This window comes from Coregonus lavaretus (genome assembly GCF_964263955.1).
Source record: "Coregonus lavaretus genome assembly, contig: HAP1_SCAFFOLD_559, whole genome shotgun sequence".
Taxonomy (NCBI): Eukaryota; Metazoa; Chordata; class Actinopteri; order Salmoniformes; family Salmonidae; genus Coregonus; species Coregonus lavaretus.
Window position 1 is genome coordinate 175,014 of NW_028163104.1, and position 16,795 is coordinate 191,808.

Genomic DNA, 16,795 nt, shown 5'->3' on the forward strand with positions numbered 1-16,795 from the left:
TATGTATCTTGTTACAAAATTCATTGGATTGTAGTTCGGGACAGTGTAAAAAAAATTACAAACATACTCAAAAGTAATTAAATACGTATTTCAAAGACATGTAACAGAAATACTGCCGATCTCTAATTGTATAGTATGTATGTTACAATAATTTTGGGGAAATGAAACTACAAAGCCAAATCCCCGAGAAACTACATTTCCGCACACAAAGCTGAGAATGAGGCTGAATGACTTCTGGACTGTGACACACACAGGACGAAGCCGATTCGGCTAGTTGTGAAATTAGCAAAGCTGGCTAGCCAGCTAATGTATTGGTGGGAGACCAGTGTCAGTGGTTTTCTGAATAGAGAGCAAATTTGGGTTTTATCATGGTGTTTCCACTGTAGAAAACACTTCAAACGACACCCAAGGAATTTTCCCCCGCACGTTCCTCTTGCTCGAGCGCATAAACAAGGTAGGTTACAACATATTCGAGCTAGCTAGCAAGCTAGGTTAGCTTGTCGGTCAGCTAGCAAGAGACCTTGCTAGCTACCCAGCAAATTGTAGCCATTCTCCTCTATTAACTTTTGAGCTGACATAGCTAGCGAAGTGTTGTCCAGTTATATTTATATTTCGTTTAGTTATTTTGCCTAGAATCGTAGCTAACTAGGTCGCTACGTCAGCTAGCTAACCCACTTAGAAATAGAAAGCTAGCTAGCTAACTAGCTAATTCTCTTGTTTTGACAACCAGTCAAGTCTAAATATCTAGCTGAAGGCGGAAGGTATTGGCTAATAATGAATCTTGTTTAGCTGAATTTACTGTGGTATGTCAACCAAACAACAGAGATGTCAGCTTGCTTGCGGTGTTAGCTAGCTTGATAACATAGCACCTTACTAGGGCAGCTGACTAGGTTGTTTTGGCATTTAACAAAGCTAGCTAGTTAACGTTAGCCAACTAACTAGATAGCGTCATAAAGCATGTTCTCTTCATAGAGCACAGCAGCTCTGTCCAAATGTAAAGCTCTGGTTTTGTCCTCAGCGATGACAGTTGCTACAGCCACCAGGGTCAGACTGGAGAGGTTTCAGAAGTTTGTTTGCCTGTCTAGCTATCATTCCCTGTCCCTCTCCATCCATGTTGCATCCTAAATGACACCCCATTCCCTTTATAGTGCACGACTTTTGACCAGGGCCCATAGAGCACAGGTCGAAAGTAGTGCCATTTGGGGCGCACACACCATCTCTCATATCAAGGACCAAGGACAGCTGACCTGGAAGTTTATTAAACAGCTGACTAACCATTTTTAAAAGTTGTGTATAAATATGTAGCTGAAATATGGCAGACAATGTTATAGAAGATTGATCAGTGTGATTGGTGTGTGTGATCTCCTGTGATTGGTGGGTTGTACGTGTGAATGACTACGTCTCCTCTCATTGGTGGGTTGTAGGAGTGAATAACTGTATCTCTCCTGGCATCGGTGGTTTTCTAGGTGTGAATGACCGACGTGGTGCCCCCCACTGCGCTCAGCGAAGTCCAGCTCCGCCTTCTCTGCCACGATGACATAGACAGCGTCAAGCTGCTGTGCGGCGATTGGTTTCCCATCGAGTGAGTAGTGCGCTACGCGGCCAATAGCAACACAGGATCGTATCGTGTTTAGTAGGGAGAAAACTGTGTGAAACTGTAGTGGCACTTTCACTTGTCTAATAAGAACAGATTTTCGCTTTCCGTTTCAAAAACTTTTGCTATGTTGTGCCCCAGTGAACACGACCCAGGGCACCTGTCTTCACCTATCCCCTGTCACCTTAATACAGCTGAAGTCTACATCACCTGTCCTCACCTGTCACCTTAATACAGCTGAAGTCTACATCACCTGTCCTCCCCTGTCACCTTAATACAGCTGAAGTCTACATCACCTGTCCTCACCTGTCACCTTAATACAGCTGAAGTCTACATCACCTGTCATCACCTATCCCCTGTCACCTTAATACAGCTGAAGTCTACATCACCTGTCATCACCTATCCCCTGTCAGCTTAATACAGCTGAAGTCTACATCACCTGTCATCACCTATCCCCTGTCAGCTTAATACAGCTGAAGTCTACTCATTCTATTTGCCACCTGTCCCTACCTTATAATAGGCCTAATAACATATTAGGCCTATAAGCCATTTAGCAAATGCCTTTATCCGAAGTGACTTAGTCATGCATGCATTTTCCGTATGAGGGGCCCCAGCAGGAATCTAACCTCTGACCCTTGCCTGTCCCCCTGCAGGTACCCAGACTCATGGTATAATGACATCACATCCAACAAGAAGTTCTTCTCCCTAGCCGCCATCTTCAAGGGAGGCATCGTAGGAATGATCGTAGCTGAGATCAAGGGCCGGACCAAAGTACACAGAGAGGTACGGGTGCAGGGGTAGAGATGGTCCTGACTGACTGACTGACTAACAGTACACAGAGAGGTACGGGTGCTGGGGCAGAGATGGTCCTGACTGACTGACAGACAGTACAGTACATTGAGAGGTACGGGTGCTGGGGTAGAGGTGGTCCTGACTGACTGGCTGACTGACAAGACAGTACACAGAGGTACGGGTGCTGGTGTAGATATGGTTCTGACTGACTGACAGACAGTACACAGAGAGGTATGGGTGCTGGGTAGATTGGTTCTGACTGACTGACAGACAGTACACAGAGAGGTACGGGTGCTGGGGCAGAGATGGTCCTGACTGACTAACAGTACACAGAAAGGTGCGGGTGCTGGGGTAGAGATGGTCCTGACTGACTGACTGACTGACTGACTGACTGACAGTACACAGAGAGGTACGGGTGCTGGGGCAGAGATGGTCCCGACTGACTGACAGACATTACACAGAGAGGTACGGGTGCTGGGGCAGAGATGGTCCCGACTGACTGACAGACAGTACATTGAGAGGTACAGGTGCTGGGCTAGAGATGATCCTGACTGACTGACAGACATTACACAGAGAGGTACGGGTGCGGGGGTAGATATGGTCCTGACTGACTGACAGACATTACACAGAGAGGTACGGGTGCTGGGGCAGAGATGGTCCCGACTGACTGACAGACAGTACATTGAGAGGTACAGGTGCTGGGCTAGAGATGATCCTGACTGACTGACAGACATTACACAGAGAGGTACGGGTGCGGGGGTAGATATGGTCCTGACTGACTGACAGTACACAGAGAGGTATTGGTGCTGTGGTAGAGATGGTCCTGACTGACTGACTGACAGTACACAGAAAGGTATCGGTGCTGTGGTAGAGATGGTCCTGACTGACTGACAGACATTCCACAGAGAGGTATTGGTGCTGGGGTAGAGATGGTCCTGACTGACTGACTGACATTCCACAGAGAGGTATTGGTGCTGGGGTAGAGATGGTCCTGACTGACTGACAGTACACAGAAAGGTATTGGTGCTGGGATAGAGATGGTCCTGACTGACTGACAGTACACAGAAAGGTATTGGTGCTGTGGTAGAGATGGTCCTGACTGACTGACTGACAGACAGTACACAGAGAGGAACGGGTGCTGGGGAGACATGGTCCTGACTGACTGACAGACAGTACACAGAGAGGTATGGGTGCTGGGGCAGAGATGGTCCTGACTGACTGACTGACAGACAGTACACAGAGAGGTATGGGTGCTGGGGTAGAGATGGTCCTGACTGACTGACTGACTGACAGTACACAGAAAGGTATGGGTGCTGGGGTAGAGATGGTCCTGACTGACTGACAGGACGATTGAACGTTTTCAGAAGAGATGTTGTTTTGACTGAATATACCCCATATTGAACATGTTGTTGGAAGCTGAATGTTTTGACTGAATATACCCCATATTGAACATGTTGTTGGAAGCTGAATGTTTTGACTGAATATACCCCATATTGAACATGTTGTTGGAAGCTGAATGTTTTGACTGAATATACCCAATATTGAACATGTTGTCGGAAGCTGAATGTTTTGACTGAATATACCCAATATTGAACATGTTGTCGGAAGCTGAATGTTTTGACTGAATATACCCAATATTGAACATGTTGTCGGAAGCTGAATGTTTTGACTGAATATACCCCATATTGAACATGTTGTTGGAAGCTGAATGTTTTGACTGAATATACCCCATATTGAACATGTTGTCGGAAGCTGAATGTTTTGACTGAATATACCCAATATTGAACATGTTGTCGGAAGCTGAATGTTTTGACTGAATATACCCAATATTGAACATGTTGTCGGAAGCTGAATGTTTTGACTGAATATACCCCATATTGAACATGTTGTTGGAAGCTGAATGTTTTGACTGAATATACCCCATATTGAACATGTTGTCGGAAGCTGAATGTTTTGACTGAATATACCCAATATTGAACATGTTGTCGGAAGCTGAATGTTTTGACTGAATATACCCAATATTGAACATGTTGTCGGAAGCTGAATGTTTTGACTGAATATACCCCATATTGAACATGTTGTTGGAAGCTGAATGTTTTGACTGAATATACCCCATATTGAACATGTTGTTGGAAGCTGAATGTTTTGACTGAATATACCCCATATTGAACATGTTGTCGGAAGCTGAATGTTTTGACTGAATATACCCAATATTGAACATGTTGTCGGAAGCTGAATGTTTTGACTGAATATACCCAATATTGAACATGTTGTCGGAAGCTGAATGTTTTGACTGAATATACCCCATATTGAACATGTTGTTGGAAGCTGAATGTTTTGACTGAATATACCCAATATTGAACATGTTGTCGGAAGCTGAATGTTTTGACTGAATATACCCCATATTGAACATGTTGTTGGAAGCTGAATGTTTTGACTGAATATACCCCATATTGAACATGTTGTCGGAAGCTGAATGTTTTGACTGAATATACCCAATATTGAACATGTTGTCGGAAGCTGAATGTTTTGACTGAATATACCCAATATTGAACATGTTGTCGGAAGCTGAATGTTTTGACTGAATATACCCCATATTAACATGTTGTTGGAAGCTGAATGTTTTGACTGAATATACCCCATATTGAACATGTTGTTGGAAGCTGAATGTTTTGACTGAATATACCCCATATTGAACATGTTGTTGGAAGCTGAATGTTTTGACTGAATATACCCCATATTGAACATGTTGTTGGAAGCTGAATGTTTTGACTGAATATACCCCATATTGAACATGTTGTTGGAAGCTGAATGTTTTGACTGAATATACCCCATATTGAACATGTTGTTGGAAGCTGAATGTTTTGACTGAATATACCCCATATTGAACATGTTGTTGGAAGCTGAATGTTTTGACTGAATATACCCCATATTGAACATGTTGTTGGAAGCTGAATGTTTTGACTGAATATACCCCATATTGAACATGTTGTTGGAAGCTGAATGTTTTGACTGAATATACCCCATATTGAACATGTTGTCGGAAGCTGAATGTTTTGACTGAATATACCCCATATTGAACATGTTGTTGGAAGCTGAATGTTTTGACTGAATATACCCCATATTGAACATGTTGTTGGAAGCTGAATGTTTTGACTGAATATACCCCATATTGAACATGTTGTTGGAAGCTGAATGTTTTGACTGAATATACCCCATATTGAACATGTTGTTGGAAGCTGAATGTTTTGACTGAATATACCCCATATTGAACATGTTGTTGGAAGCTGAATGTTTTGACTGAATATACCCCATATTGAACATGTTGTTGGAAGCTGAATGTTTTGACTGAATATACCCCATATTGAACATGTTGTTGGAAGCTGAATGTTTTGACTGAATATACCCCATATTGAACATGTTGTTGGAAGCTGAATGTTTTGACTGAATATACCCCATATTGAACATGTTGTCGGAAGCTGAATGTTTTGACAGACAGTAGTTGTCAGTGCTGTCATTTTAATGTCACGGTTGGAGTCAATTCCATTTAAATTTCGGTGAATTCAGGAGGAACACTGAAATTCCAATTCCATTTGTTTTCAATGAGGAACATTTGGAATTGGAGTTTGTATTACTATCTGAATTGACAGGAATTTAAATGGAATAGTGCCCAACGCTGATTATATTAGGTATGTTTCCAGTAGTGTAGTTAGTTCAATATCCCTGTCAGTCAGAGTCGTTAGGAACTGTCTGAAATGGAACACACTGACATTCTACATTCTGTTTATAGTCTCCTACTAATTAGACCTGAAGCAGCCAGAGGGAAGAGGAGGAGGAGGAGGAGGAGGGATGGAGGGGAGGAGGTGGGTGGGGACGAGGGGAGACGAGGGGTGGAGAGGATGGGGGAGGAGGGGGAGGGGGGTGGAGAGGAGAGGGGGGAGGAGGGGGAGGGGGGTGGAGAGGAGAGGAGAGGGGGAGGGATGGAGGGGAGGAGGTGGGTGGGGGGGAGGGAGGGATGGAGAGGAGGGGGAGGGGGGTGGAGAGGAGAGGGGGGAAGGAGGGGGAGGGGAGGAGGGGGGTGGAGAGGAGAGGGGGAGGGGGGTGGAGAGGAGAGGGGGGTGGAGGAGGAGGAGGGGGTGGAGAGGAGGGGGGGAGGAGGGGCGTTGGAGAGGAGAGGATGAGGGGCGTGAGGAGGAGGGGGGTAGGGGGGAGGAGAGGAGGAGGGGGTGGAGAGGAGAGGAGGAGGGGGGTGGAGAGGAGGGGAGGAGGGGGGTGGAGAGGACAGGGGGACGGGGGTGGAGAGGAGGAGAGGGGTGGAGAGGAGGGGAGGAGGGGGGTGGAGAGGAGGAGAGGGGTGGAGAGGAGGGGAGGAGGGGGGTGGAGAGGAGGAGAGGGGTGGAGAGGAGGGGAGGAGGGGGGTGGAGAGGAGGAGAGGGGTGGAGAGGAGGGGTGGAGAGGAGGGGGTGGAGAGGAGGGGGTGGAGAGGAGAGGAGGAGGGGGGTGGAGAGGACAGGGGGACGGGGGTGGAGAGGAGGAGAGGGGTGGAGAGGAGGGGAGGAGGGGGGTGGAGAGGAGGAGAGGGGTGGAGAGGAGGGGAGGAGGGGGGTGGAGAGGAGGAGAGGGGTGGAGAGGAGGGGAGGAGGGGGGGTGGAGAGGAGGAGAGGGGTGGAGAGGAGGTAACTACAAGCAGTAGAATCAAATTTAAAAAACAGATAAAAATACACCTTATGGAACAGCTACTTTTTTGCAAATGTTGTTGATCAGTACAATAAAATAAGTCCCAAATGGAAGGGAAACAGATTGTTTGTCATCTGTAGCCCCATGAAATCAGCCAAAACAAGCTGAATAACTCAACACATGACACACTCCTAATGGAGTGTGGACTTCCTTCCTAAGGAAGTCTCGAGGTTTTGCTCGCCTGAGGTAGAGTATCTTATGATAAGCTGTAGACCACACTATTTACCAAGAGTGTTTTCATCTATATTTTTCATAGCTGTCTATTTACCACCACAAACCAATGCTGGCATTAAGATTGCACTGAATGAGTTGTACAAGGCCATTAATCAACAGGAAAACGCTCATCCAGATGCAGCGCTCCTAGTGGCCGGGGACTTTAATGCAGGGAAACTTAAATCCGTTCTACCTAATTTCTACCAGCATGTTAAATGTGCAACCAGAGGGAAAAAAACTCTAGACCACCTTTACTCCACACACAGAGATGCATACAAAGCTCTCCCTCGCCCTCCATTTGGCAAATCTGACCATAACTCTATCCTCCTGATTCCTGCTTATAAGCAAAAACTGAAGCAGGAAGCACCAGTGATTCGGTTAATAAAAAAGTGGTCAGATGACGCAGATGCTAAGCTACAGGACTGTTTTGCTAGCACAGACTGGAACATGTTCCGGGATTCTTCAGACAGCATTGAGGAGTACACCACATCAGTCACTGGCTTCATCAATAAGTGCATCGATGATGTCATCCCCACAGTGACCGTACGTACATACCCCAACCAGAAGCCATGGATTACAGGAAACATCCGCACTGAGCTAAAGGGTAGAGCTGCCGCTTTCAAGGAACGGGACTCTAACCCGGACGCTTATAAGAAATCCCGCTATGACCTCCGACGAACCATCAAACAGGCAAAGAGTCAATACAGGTCTAAGATTGAATCATACTACACTGGCTCTGACGCTCGTCGGATGTGGCAGGGCTTGAAAACTATTACAGACTACAAAGGGAAGCACAGCCGCGAGCTGCCCAGTGACACAAGCCTACCAGACGAGCTAAACCACTTCTATGCTCGCTTCGAGGCAAGCAACACTGAAGCATGCATGAGAGCACCAGCTGTTCCGGATGACTATGTGATCACGCTCTCCGTAGCCGATGTGAGTAAGACTTTTAAGCAGGTCAACATTCACAAGGCCGCAGGGCCAGACGGATTACCAGGACGTGTACTCCGAGCATGTGCTGACCAACTGGCAAGTGTCTTCACTGACATTTTCAACATGTCCCTGACTGAGTCTGTAATACCAACATGTTTCAAGCAGACCACCACAGTCCCCGTGCCCAAGAACTCTAAGATAACCTGCCTAAATGACTACCGACCCGTAGCACTGACGTCTGTAGCCATGAAGTGCTTTGAAAGACTGGTCATGGCTCACATCAACAGCATAATCCCAGAAACCCTAGACCCACTCCAATTTGCATACCGCCCCAACAGATCCACAGATGATGCAATCTCTATCGCACTCCACACTGCCCTTTCCCACCTGGACAAGAGGAACACCTACGTGAGAATGCTATTCATTGACTACAGCTCAGCATTCAACACCATAGTGCCCTCTAAGCTCATCACTAAGCTAAGGATCCTGGGACTAAACACCTCCCTCTGCAACTGGATCCTGGACTTCCTGACGGGCCGCCCCCAGGTGGTAAGGGTAGGTAACAACACATCTGCCACACTGATCCTCAACACGGGGGCCCCTCAGGGGTGCGTGCTCAGTCCCCTCCTGTACTCTCTGTTCACCCATGACTGCATGGCCAGGCACGACTCCAACACCATCATTAAGTTTGCCGACGACACAACAGTGGTAGGCCTGATCACCGACAACGATGAGACAGCCTATAGGGAGGAGGTCAGAGATCTGGCCGTGTGGTGCCAGGACAACAACCTCTCCCTCAACGTGACCAAGACAAAGGAGATGATTGTGGACTACAGGAAAAAAAAGAGGACTGAGCACGCCCCCATTCTCATCGACGGGGCTGTAGTGGAACAGGTTGAGAGCTTCAAGTTCCTTGGTGTCCACATCACCAACGAACTATCATGGTCCAAACACACCAAGTCAGTCGTGAAGAGGGCACGACAAAGCCTATTCCCCCTCAGGAGACTAAAAAGATTTGGCATGGGTCCTCAGATCCTCAAAAAATTCTACAGCTGCACCATCGAGAGCATCCTGACTGGTTACATCACCGCCTGGTATGGCAACTGCTTGGCCTCTGACCGCAAGGCACTACAGAGGGTAGTGCGTACGGCCCAGTACATCACTGGGGCAAAGCTTCCTGCCATCCAGGACCTCTATACCAGGCGGTGTCAGAGGAAGGCCCTCAAAATTGTCAAAGACTCCAGCCACCCTAGTCATAGACTGTTCTCTCTGCTACCGCACGGCAAGCGGTACCGGAGTGCCAAGTCTAGGTCCAAAAGACTTCTCAACAGCTTCTACCCCCAAGCCATAAGACTCCTGAACAGCTAATCATGGCTACCCGGACTATTTGCACTGCCCCCCCACCCCATCCTTTTTACGCTGCTGCTACTCTGTTAAGTATTTATGCATAGTCACTTTAACTCTACCCACATGTACATATTACCTCAACTACCTCAACTAGCCGGTGCCCCCGCACATTGACTCTGCACCGGTACCCCCCTGTATATATAGCCTCCCTACTGTCACTTTATTTTACTTCTGCTCTTTTTTTCTCAACACTTTTTTTGTTGTTGTTTTATTCTTACTTTTTTTGTTTAAAATAAATGCACTGTTGGTTAAGGGCTGTAAGTAAGCATTTCACTGTAATGTCTGCACCTGTTGTATTCGGCGCATGTGACCAATAAAATTTGATTTGATTTGATTTGAATATGCATTCCCCTGTATTACAGATAGGCGGAGACTACATCTTTCTTTACCTTTCAAATAAATGATTACCATTATGTTGTTGTGTGGTTAGATTGGTTAAAACAACGTCAGATTGATTGTATTATTGATTCATTAATGTATACACGGCTGTCTCTGAAAAACTTTGACGTAAAACATTTCAAATGTAGTGATATTGGTACTCAAAAGATGGCCAACCATTGAACAGAGCAGTATCTGAGATTATGTGTCTGGATCAAGTGGCATTCTGGGACTTGGGCTGATATGCTTTATTTGACGAGGCTTTTCTTTTGTAATTGTTTTGGTGTCCGGTATCTTGGTACTGCACCTGGTATTGATATCGAAGTCACAATTCTGGTGTCGTGACAATACTAGGAGGGGGGATACAGGGAGGAGGAGAGGAGGAGGAGGGGGTGCAGAAGAGATGAGAGGGTGACGGGGGAAAGTAGAGAGGTGGAGGGGGGGGATGAAGGAATGGAGGAGAGGAGATGGAGGGTAACTCATTTCCCTGATGGGTATTTGTGTTAATAATACCACCCTGTTGTTAATCAGTGTTTTATAGCTGTGTATAACCTCTCCCCTCTGCAGATAACACCACCCTGTTGTTAATCAGTGTTTTATAGCTGTGTATAACCTCTCCCCTCTGCAGATAATACCACCCTGTTGTTAATCAGTGTTTTATAGCTGTGTATAACCTCTCCCCTCTGCAGATAATACCACCCTGTTGTTAATCAGTGTTTTATAGCTGTGTATAACCTCTCCCCTCTGCAGATAATACCACCCTGTTGTTAATCAGTGTTTTATAGCTGTGTATAACCTCTCCCCTCTGCAGATAATACCACCCTGTTGTTAATCAGTGTTTTATAGCTGTGTATAACCTCTCCCCTCTGCAGATAATACCACCCTGTTGTTAATCAGTGTTTTATAGCTGTGTATAACCTCTCCCCTCTGCAGATAATACCACCCTGTTGTTAATCAGTGTTTCTAGCTGTGTATAACCTCTCCCCTCTGCAGATAATACCACCCTGTTGTTAATCAGTGTTTTATAGCTGTGTATAACCTCTCCCCTCTGCAGATAATACCACCCTGTTGTTAATCAGTGTTTTATAGCTGTGTATAACCTCTCCCCTCTGCAGATAATACCACCCTGTTGTTAATCAGTGTTTCTAGCTGTGTATAACCTCTCCCCTCTGCAGATAATACCACCCTGTTGTTAATCAGTGTTTTATAGCTGTGTATAACCTCTCCCCTCTGCAGATAATACCACCCTGTTGTTAATCAGTGTTTTCTAGCTGTGTATAACCTCTCCCCTCTGCAGGATGGAGACATCCTTGCCTCCAGGTTTCCTGTGGACACCCAGGTGGCTTATATCCTCAGTCTGGGGGTGGTGAAGGACTTCAGGAAACTTGGAATAGGTAGGTTCACTCACTCACTCACTCACTCACTCACTCACTCACTCACTCACTCACTCACTCACTCACTCACTCACTCACTCACTCACTCACTCACTCACTCACTCACTCACTCTGTCTTCTGCTGCCCCTCACTCCCTCCCTCCCTCCCTCCCTCCCTCTATCTCCTGCTACTCTTCCCTCCTCCCTCCCTCCCTCCCTATCCCCCTCCCTCCCTCCCTCCCTATCCCTCCCTCCCTCCCTCCCTATCCCTCCCTCCCTCCCTCCCTTTCCTGCTACTCTTCCTTCTCCCCCTCCCAGGCTCCTTGCTGCTGGACAGTCTAAAGGAACACATCTCCACCACGGCCCAGGACCACTGCAAGGCCATCTACCTCCACGTGCTGACCACCAACACCACGGCTATACATTTCTACCACAACAGGTAGGTAGGGACCACTGTGGAAAAAAGTCATTGACTTTATTGTGTTATCCTGAGGAAAAATGTACTTTATGACTGTGATATGTGCTTGTCTCACCTAGCTGACTTCATTACTACAATGTAAAACTGTATTTTTTAAATATAGGTACTGGGTGTATATGTATTTTTAAATTGTCATAAAATGAAGGAATGAATCTCAACAGAGACTTCAGGCAGCATCACTACCTACCTTACTACTACTCAATACGAGGGGTGCTGAAAGACGGCTTCACATACGTACTGTACATCAACGGAGGGCATCCGCCCTGGACCCTCTTATATCCTTTACTAAAAGGGGGGGGTCGGGGGAGGGGTCGTGGTTGGTGGTTGGGGGGGGTCGGGGTTGGTGGGGGGGGGGGGGGGGTCGGGGTTGTTGGGGTGGGAGGGGTCGGGGTTGGTGGGGGGGGGGGGGGGGTCGGGGTTGGTGGTTGGTGGGGGGGGGGGGGGGTCGGGGTTGGTGGGGGGGGGGTCGGGGTTGGTGGGGTGGGAGGGGTCGGGGTTGGTGGTTGGTGGGGGGGGGGGGGTCGGGGTTGGTGGTTGGTGGGGTGGGAGGGGTCGGGGTTGGTGGTTGGTGGGGGGGGGGGGGTCGGGGTTGGTGGTTGGTGGGGTGGGAGGGGTCGAGGTTGGTGGGGGGGGGGGGGTCGGGGTTGGTGGTTGGTGGGGTGGGAGGGGTCGGGGTTGGTGGTTGGTGGGGGGGGGGGGGGGGGTCGGGGTTGGTGGTTGGTGGGGTGGGAGGGGTCGGGGTTGGGGAATTGCAGCAATCTTTAAACGTTTAATTGTAAAATAAAATCATTCCTGGAATTGGAATTGAACAAGAACCATCCTTAAAATATACTTAAAATGTAACCCTTTATGCCAATACATTCCATATCATAAGGCTATACCTCAACAGCCTAGTTTTACCCCAACACAGTGGTCTGAAACTCCTGGTTTGCAGGCCACATCAGGCAAGTCACATTATGCTGTCTTGTAAAGTGATATGTAATTCCTAAATGAATGTAGGTAGGGGTAAAGTGACTATGCATAGATAATAAACAGCGAGTAGCAGCAGTGTAAAAACAAAGGGGGGGTCAATGCAAATAGTCCGGGTGGCCATTTGATTATTGTTCAGCAGTCTTATGGCTTGGGGGTAGAAGCTGTTAAGGAGCCTCTTGGACCTAGACTTGGCGCTCCGGTACCGCTTGCCGTACGGTAGCAGAGGGAACAGTCTATGACTAGGGTGACTGGAGTCTTTGACAATTTGTTGGGCCTTCCTCTGACACCGCCTAGTATATAGGTCCTGGAAGGATCTGGGGACCCATGCCAAATCTTTTCAGTCTCCAGAGCCTTCTTCACGACTGTCTTGGTGTGTTTGGACCATGATAGTTTTTTGGTGATGTGGACACCAAGGAACTTGAATCTCTCAACCGCTCCACTACAGTGTGACTACACAAGTCACACTTTAACATTTCCACATATTCGAAGTCTCTGCGGCCTACTGTCCGACCGTGTATTGGGCCTGCATCTGTCCTATGTCCCGCTGTTCAGCAGCCTGGTGGCTGATGGAATTAAACTTACCTTGCTCCTATTCTAGCTGAACTTAATTTACTTCCGGAGGGCAGCAGCTCAAAACATTGGGCAAGATTATGTGTGGGGTTTCTATGATGCGTTTGGCCTTGTCCCTTGCCCGTTTATCATAGAGGTCCTGAAGCACCCTGCACTGCAGCCCACAGAGCTTTGACCCACTGACAGCCCACCGTACCAGGCCACTGACAGCCCACCGTACCAGCCCACTGACAGCCCACCGTACCAGGCCACTGACAGCCCACCGTACCAGCCCACTGACAGCCCACCGTACCAGGCCACTGACAGCCCACCGTACCAGGCCACTGACAGCCCACCGTACCAGGCCACTGACAGCCCACCGTACCAGGCCACTGACAGCCCACCGTACCAGGCCACTGACAGCCCACCTTACCAGGCCACTGACAGCCCACGGTACCAGGCCACTGACAGCCCACGGTACCAGGCCACTGACAGCCCACCGTACCAGGCCACTGACAGCCCACCGTACCAGGCCACTGACAGCCCACCGTACCAGGCCACTGACAGCCCACCGTACCAGCCTACTGACAGCCCACCGTACCAGGCCACTGACAGCCCACGGTACCAGGCCACTGACAGCCCACCGTACCAGGCCACTGACAGCCCACGGTACCAGCCCACTGACAGCCCACCGTACCAGGCCACTGACAGCCCACCGTACCAGGCCACTGACAGCCCACGGTACCAGGCCACTGACAGCCCACGGTACCAGCCCACTGACAGCCCACCGTACCAGGCCACTGACAGCCCACGGTACCAGGCCACTGACAGCCCAAGGTACCAGGCCACTGACAACCCAAGGTACCAGGCCACTGACAGCCCAAGGTACCAGGCCACTGACAGCCCAAGGTACCAGGCCACTGACAGCCCACCGTACCAGGCCACTGACAGCCCACCGTACCAGGCCACTGACAGCCCACCGTACCAGGCCACTGACAGCCCACGGTACTAGGCCACTGACAGCCCACGGTACCAGGCCACTGACAGCCCACGGTACCAGGCCACTGACAGCCCACGGTACCAGGCCACTGACAGCCCACGGTACCAGGCCACTGACAGCCCACGGTACCAGGCCACTGACAGCCCACCGTCCCAGGGTACTGACAGCCCAACGTACCAGGCCACTGACAGCCCAACGTACCAGGCCTGGTACTCTCTAAATGGCCGGTGTAGTAGTTGGAGACTATCCTGGTGTTGACATTCAGTTGTCTCAGTCTGGTGTAGTAGTTGGAGACTATCCTGGTGTTGACATTCAGTTGTCTCAGTCTGGTGTAGTAGTTGGAGACTATCCTGGTGTTGACATTCAGTTGTCTCAGTCTGTTCAGGAGGTACAGTTGTTGTTGTCATGTTTTATTGATGTTCTGAGGGTTGGCGTTATAAAAATAGAGTACAGTACAGTAGTCACTACAGAGTAGATAGAGTACAGTACAGTAGTCACTACAGAGTAGATATAGTACAGTACAGTAGTCACTACAGAGTAGATAGAGTACACTAGTCACTACAGAGTGGATAGAGTACAGTACAGTAGTCACTACAGAGTAGATAGAGTACAGTACAGTAGTCACTACAGAGTAGATAGAGTACAGTACAGTAGTCACTACAGAGTAGATATAGTACAGTACAGTAGTCACTACAGAGTAGATATAGTACAGTACAGTAGTCACTACAGAGTAGATATAGTACAGTACAGTAGTCACTACAGAGTAGATAGAGTACAGTACAGTAGTCACTACAGAGTAGATAGAGTACAGTAGTCACTACAGAGTGGAATAGAGTACAGTACAGTAGTCACTACAGAGTGGAATAGAGTACAGTAGTCACTACAGAGTGGAATAGAGTACAGTACAGTAGTCACTACAGAGTGGATAGAGTACAGTACAGTAGTCACTACAGAGTAGATAGAGTACAGTACAGTAGTCACTACAGAGTGGAATAGAGTACAGTACAGTAGTCACTACAGAGTGGATAGAGTACAGTACAGTAGTCACTACAGAGTAGATAGAGTACAGTACAGTAGTCACTACAGAGTGGATAGAGTACAGTACAGTAGTCACTACAGAGTAGATAGAGTACAGTACAGTAGTCACTACAGAGTGGATAGAGTACAGTACAGTAGTCACTACAGAGTAGATAGTGTACAGTACAGTAGTCACTACAGAGTAGATAGAGTACAGTAGTCAGTACAGAGTGGATAGAGTACAGTACAGTACATAGTCACTACAGAGTAGATAGAGTACAGTTAGATACAGTAGTCACTACAGAGTGGAATAGAGTACAGTACAGTAGTCACTACAGAGTGGAATAGAGTATAGTACAGTAGTCACTACAGAGTAGATAGAGTACAGTACAGTAGTCACTACAGAGTGGAATAGAGTACAGTACAGTACAGTAGTCACTACAGAGTAGATAGAGTACAGTACAATAGTCACTACAGAGTAGAATAGAGTAGTACAGTAGTCACTACAGAGTGGATATAGTACAGTACAGTAGTCACTACAGAGTAAGATAGAGTACAGTACAGTAGTCACTACAGAGTGGATAGAGTACAGTACAGTAGTCACTACAGAGTGGATAGAGTACAGTACAGTAGTCACTACAGAGTAGATAGAGTACAGTACAGTAGTCACTACAGAGTGGATATAGTACAGTACAGTAGTCACTACAGAGTGGATATAGTACAGTACAGTAGTCACTACAGAGTAGATAGAGTACAGTAGTCACTACAGAGTGGAATAGAGTACAGTACAGTAGTCACTACAGAGTAGATATAGTACAGTACAGTAGTCACTACAGAGTGGATAGAGTACAGTACAGTAGTCACTACAGAGTGGATAGAGTACAGTACAGTAGTCACTACAGAGTGGATAGAGTACAGTACAGTAGTCACTACAGAGTAGATAGAGTACAGTACAGTAGTCACTACAGAGTGGATATAGTACAGTACAGTAGTCACTACAGAGTGGATATAGTACAGTACAGTAGTCACTACAGAGTAGATAGAGTACAGTAGTCACTACAGAGTGGAATAGAGTACAGTACAGTAGTCACTACAGAGATACACGCAGAAGTGCAGGTGGTGGCTAGAGTATACAGTACAGTAGTCACTACAGAGAGTATAGATACGTAGTAAGTCACTACAAGAGTAGATAGAGTACAGTACAGTAGTCACTACAGAAAGAGGATAGAGTACAGTACAGTAGTCACTACAGAGTGGATATAGTACAGTACAGTGTCACTACAGAGTAGATAGGAGTACAAGTAGTCACTACAGAGTGGAATAGAGTACAGTACAGTAGGTCACTTACAGAG

The 16,795-nt window shown here is 47.6% G+C and overlaps 1 protein-coding gene across 1 annotated transcript in view; it reads left to right on the forward strand.

Moving 5' to 3' along the window:
* The first annotated feature begins 246 nt into the window (after window positions 1-246).
* The window catches only part of LOC311118482 (N-alpha-acetyltransferase 60), a 26,044-nt gene continuing 9,495 nt past the window's right edge, over window positions 247-16,795 (forward strand). The window contains exons 1-6 of the mRNA XM_084193273.1: window positions 247-454; window positions 1,467-1,582; window positions 2,248-2,377; window positions 11,352-11,448; window positions 11,746-11,866; window positions 12,067-12,180. Coding sequence (XP_084049399.1) covers window positions 1,473-1,582; window positions 2,248-2,377; window positions 11,352-11,448; window positions 11,746-11,866; window positions 12,067-12,180 — 572 coding nt within the window. The 5' untranslated portion in view covers window positions 247-454; window positions 1,467-1,472. The remainder of the gene's footprint in view (window positions 455-1,466; window positions 1,583-2,247; window positions 2,378-11,351; window positions 11,449-11,745; window positions 11,867-12,066; window positions 12,181-16,795) is intronic.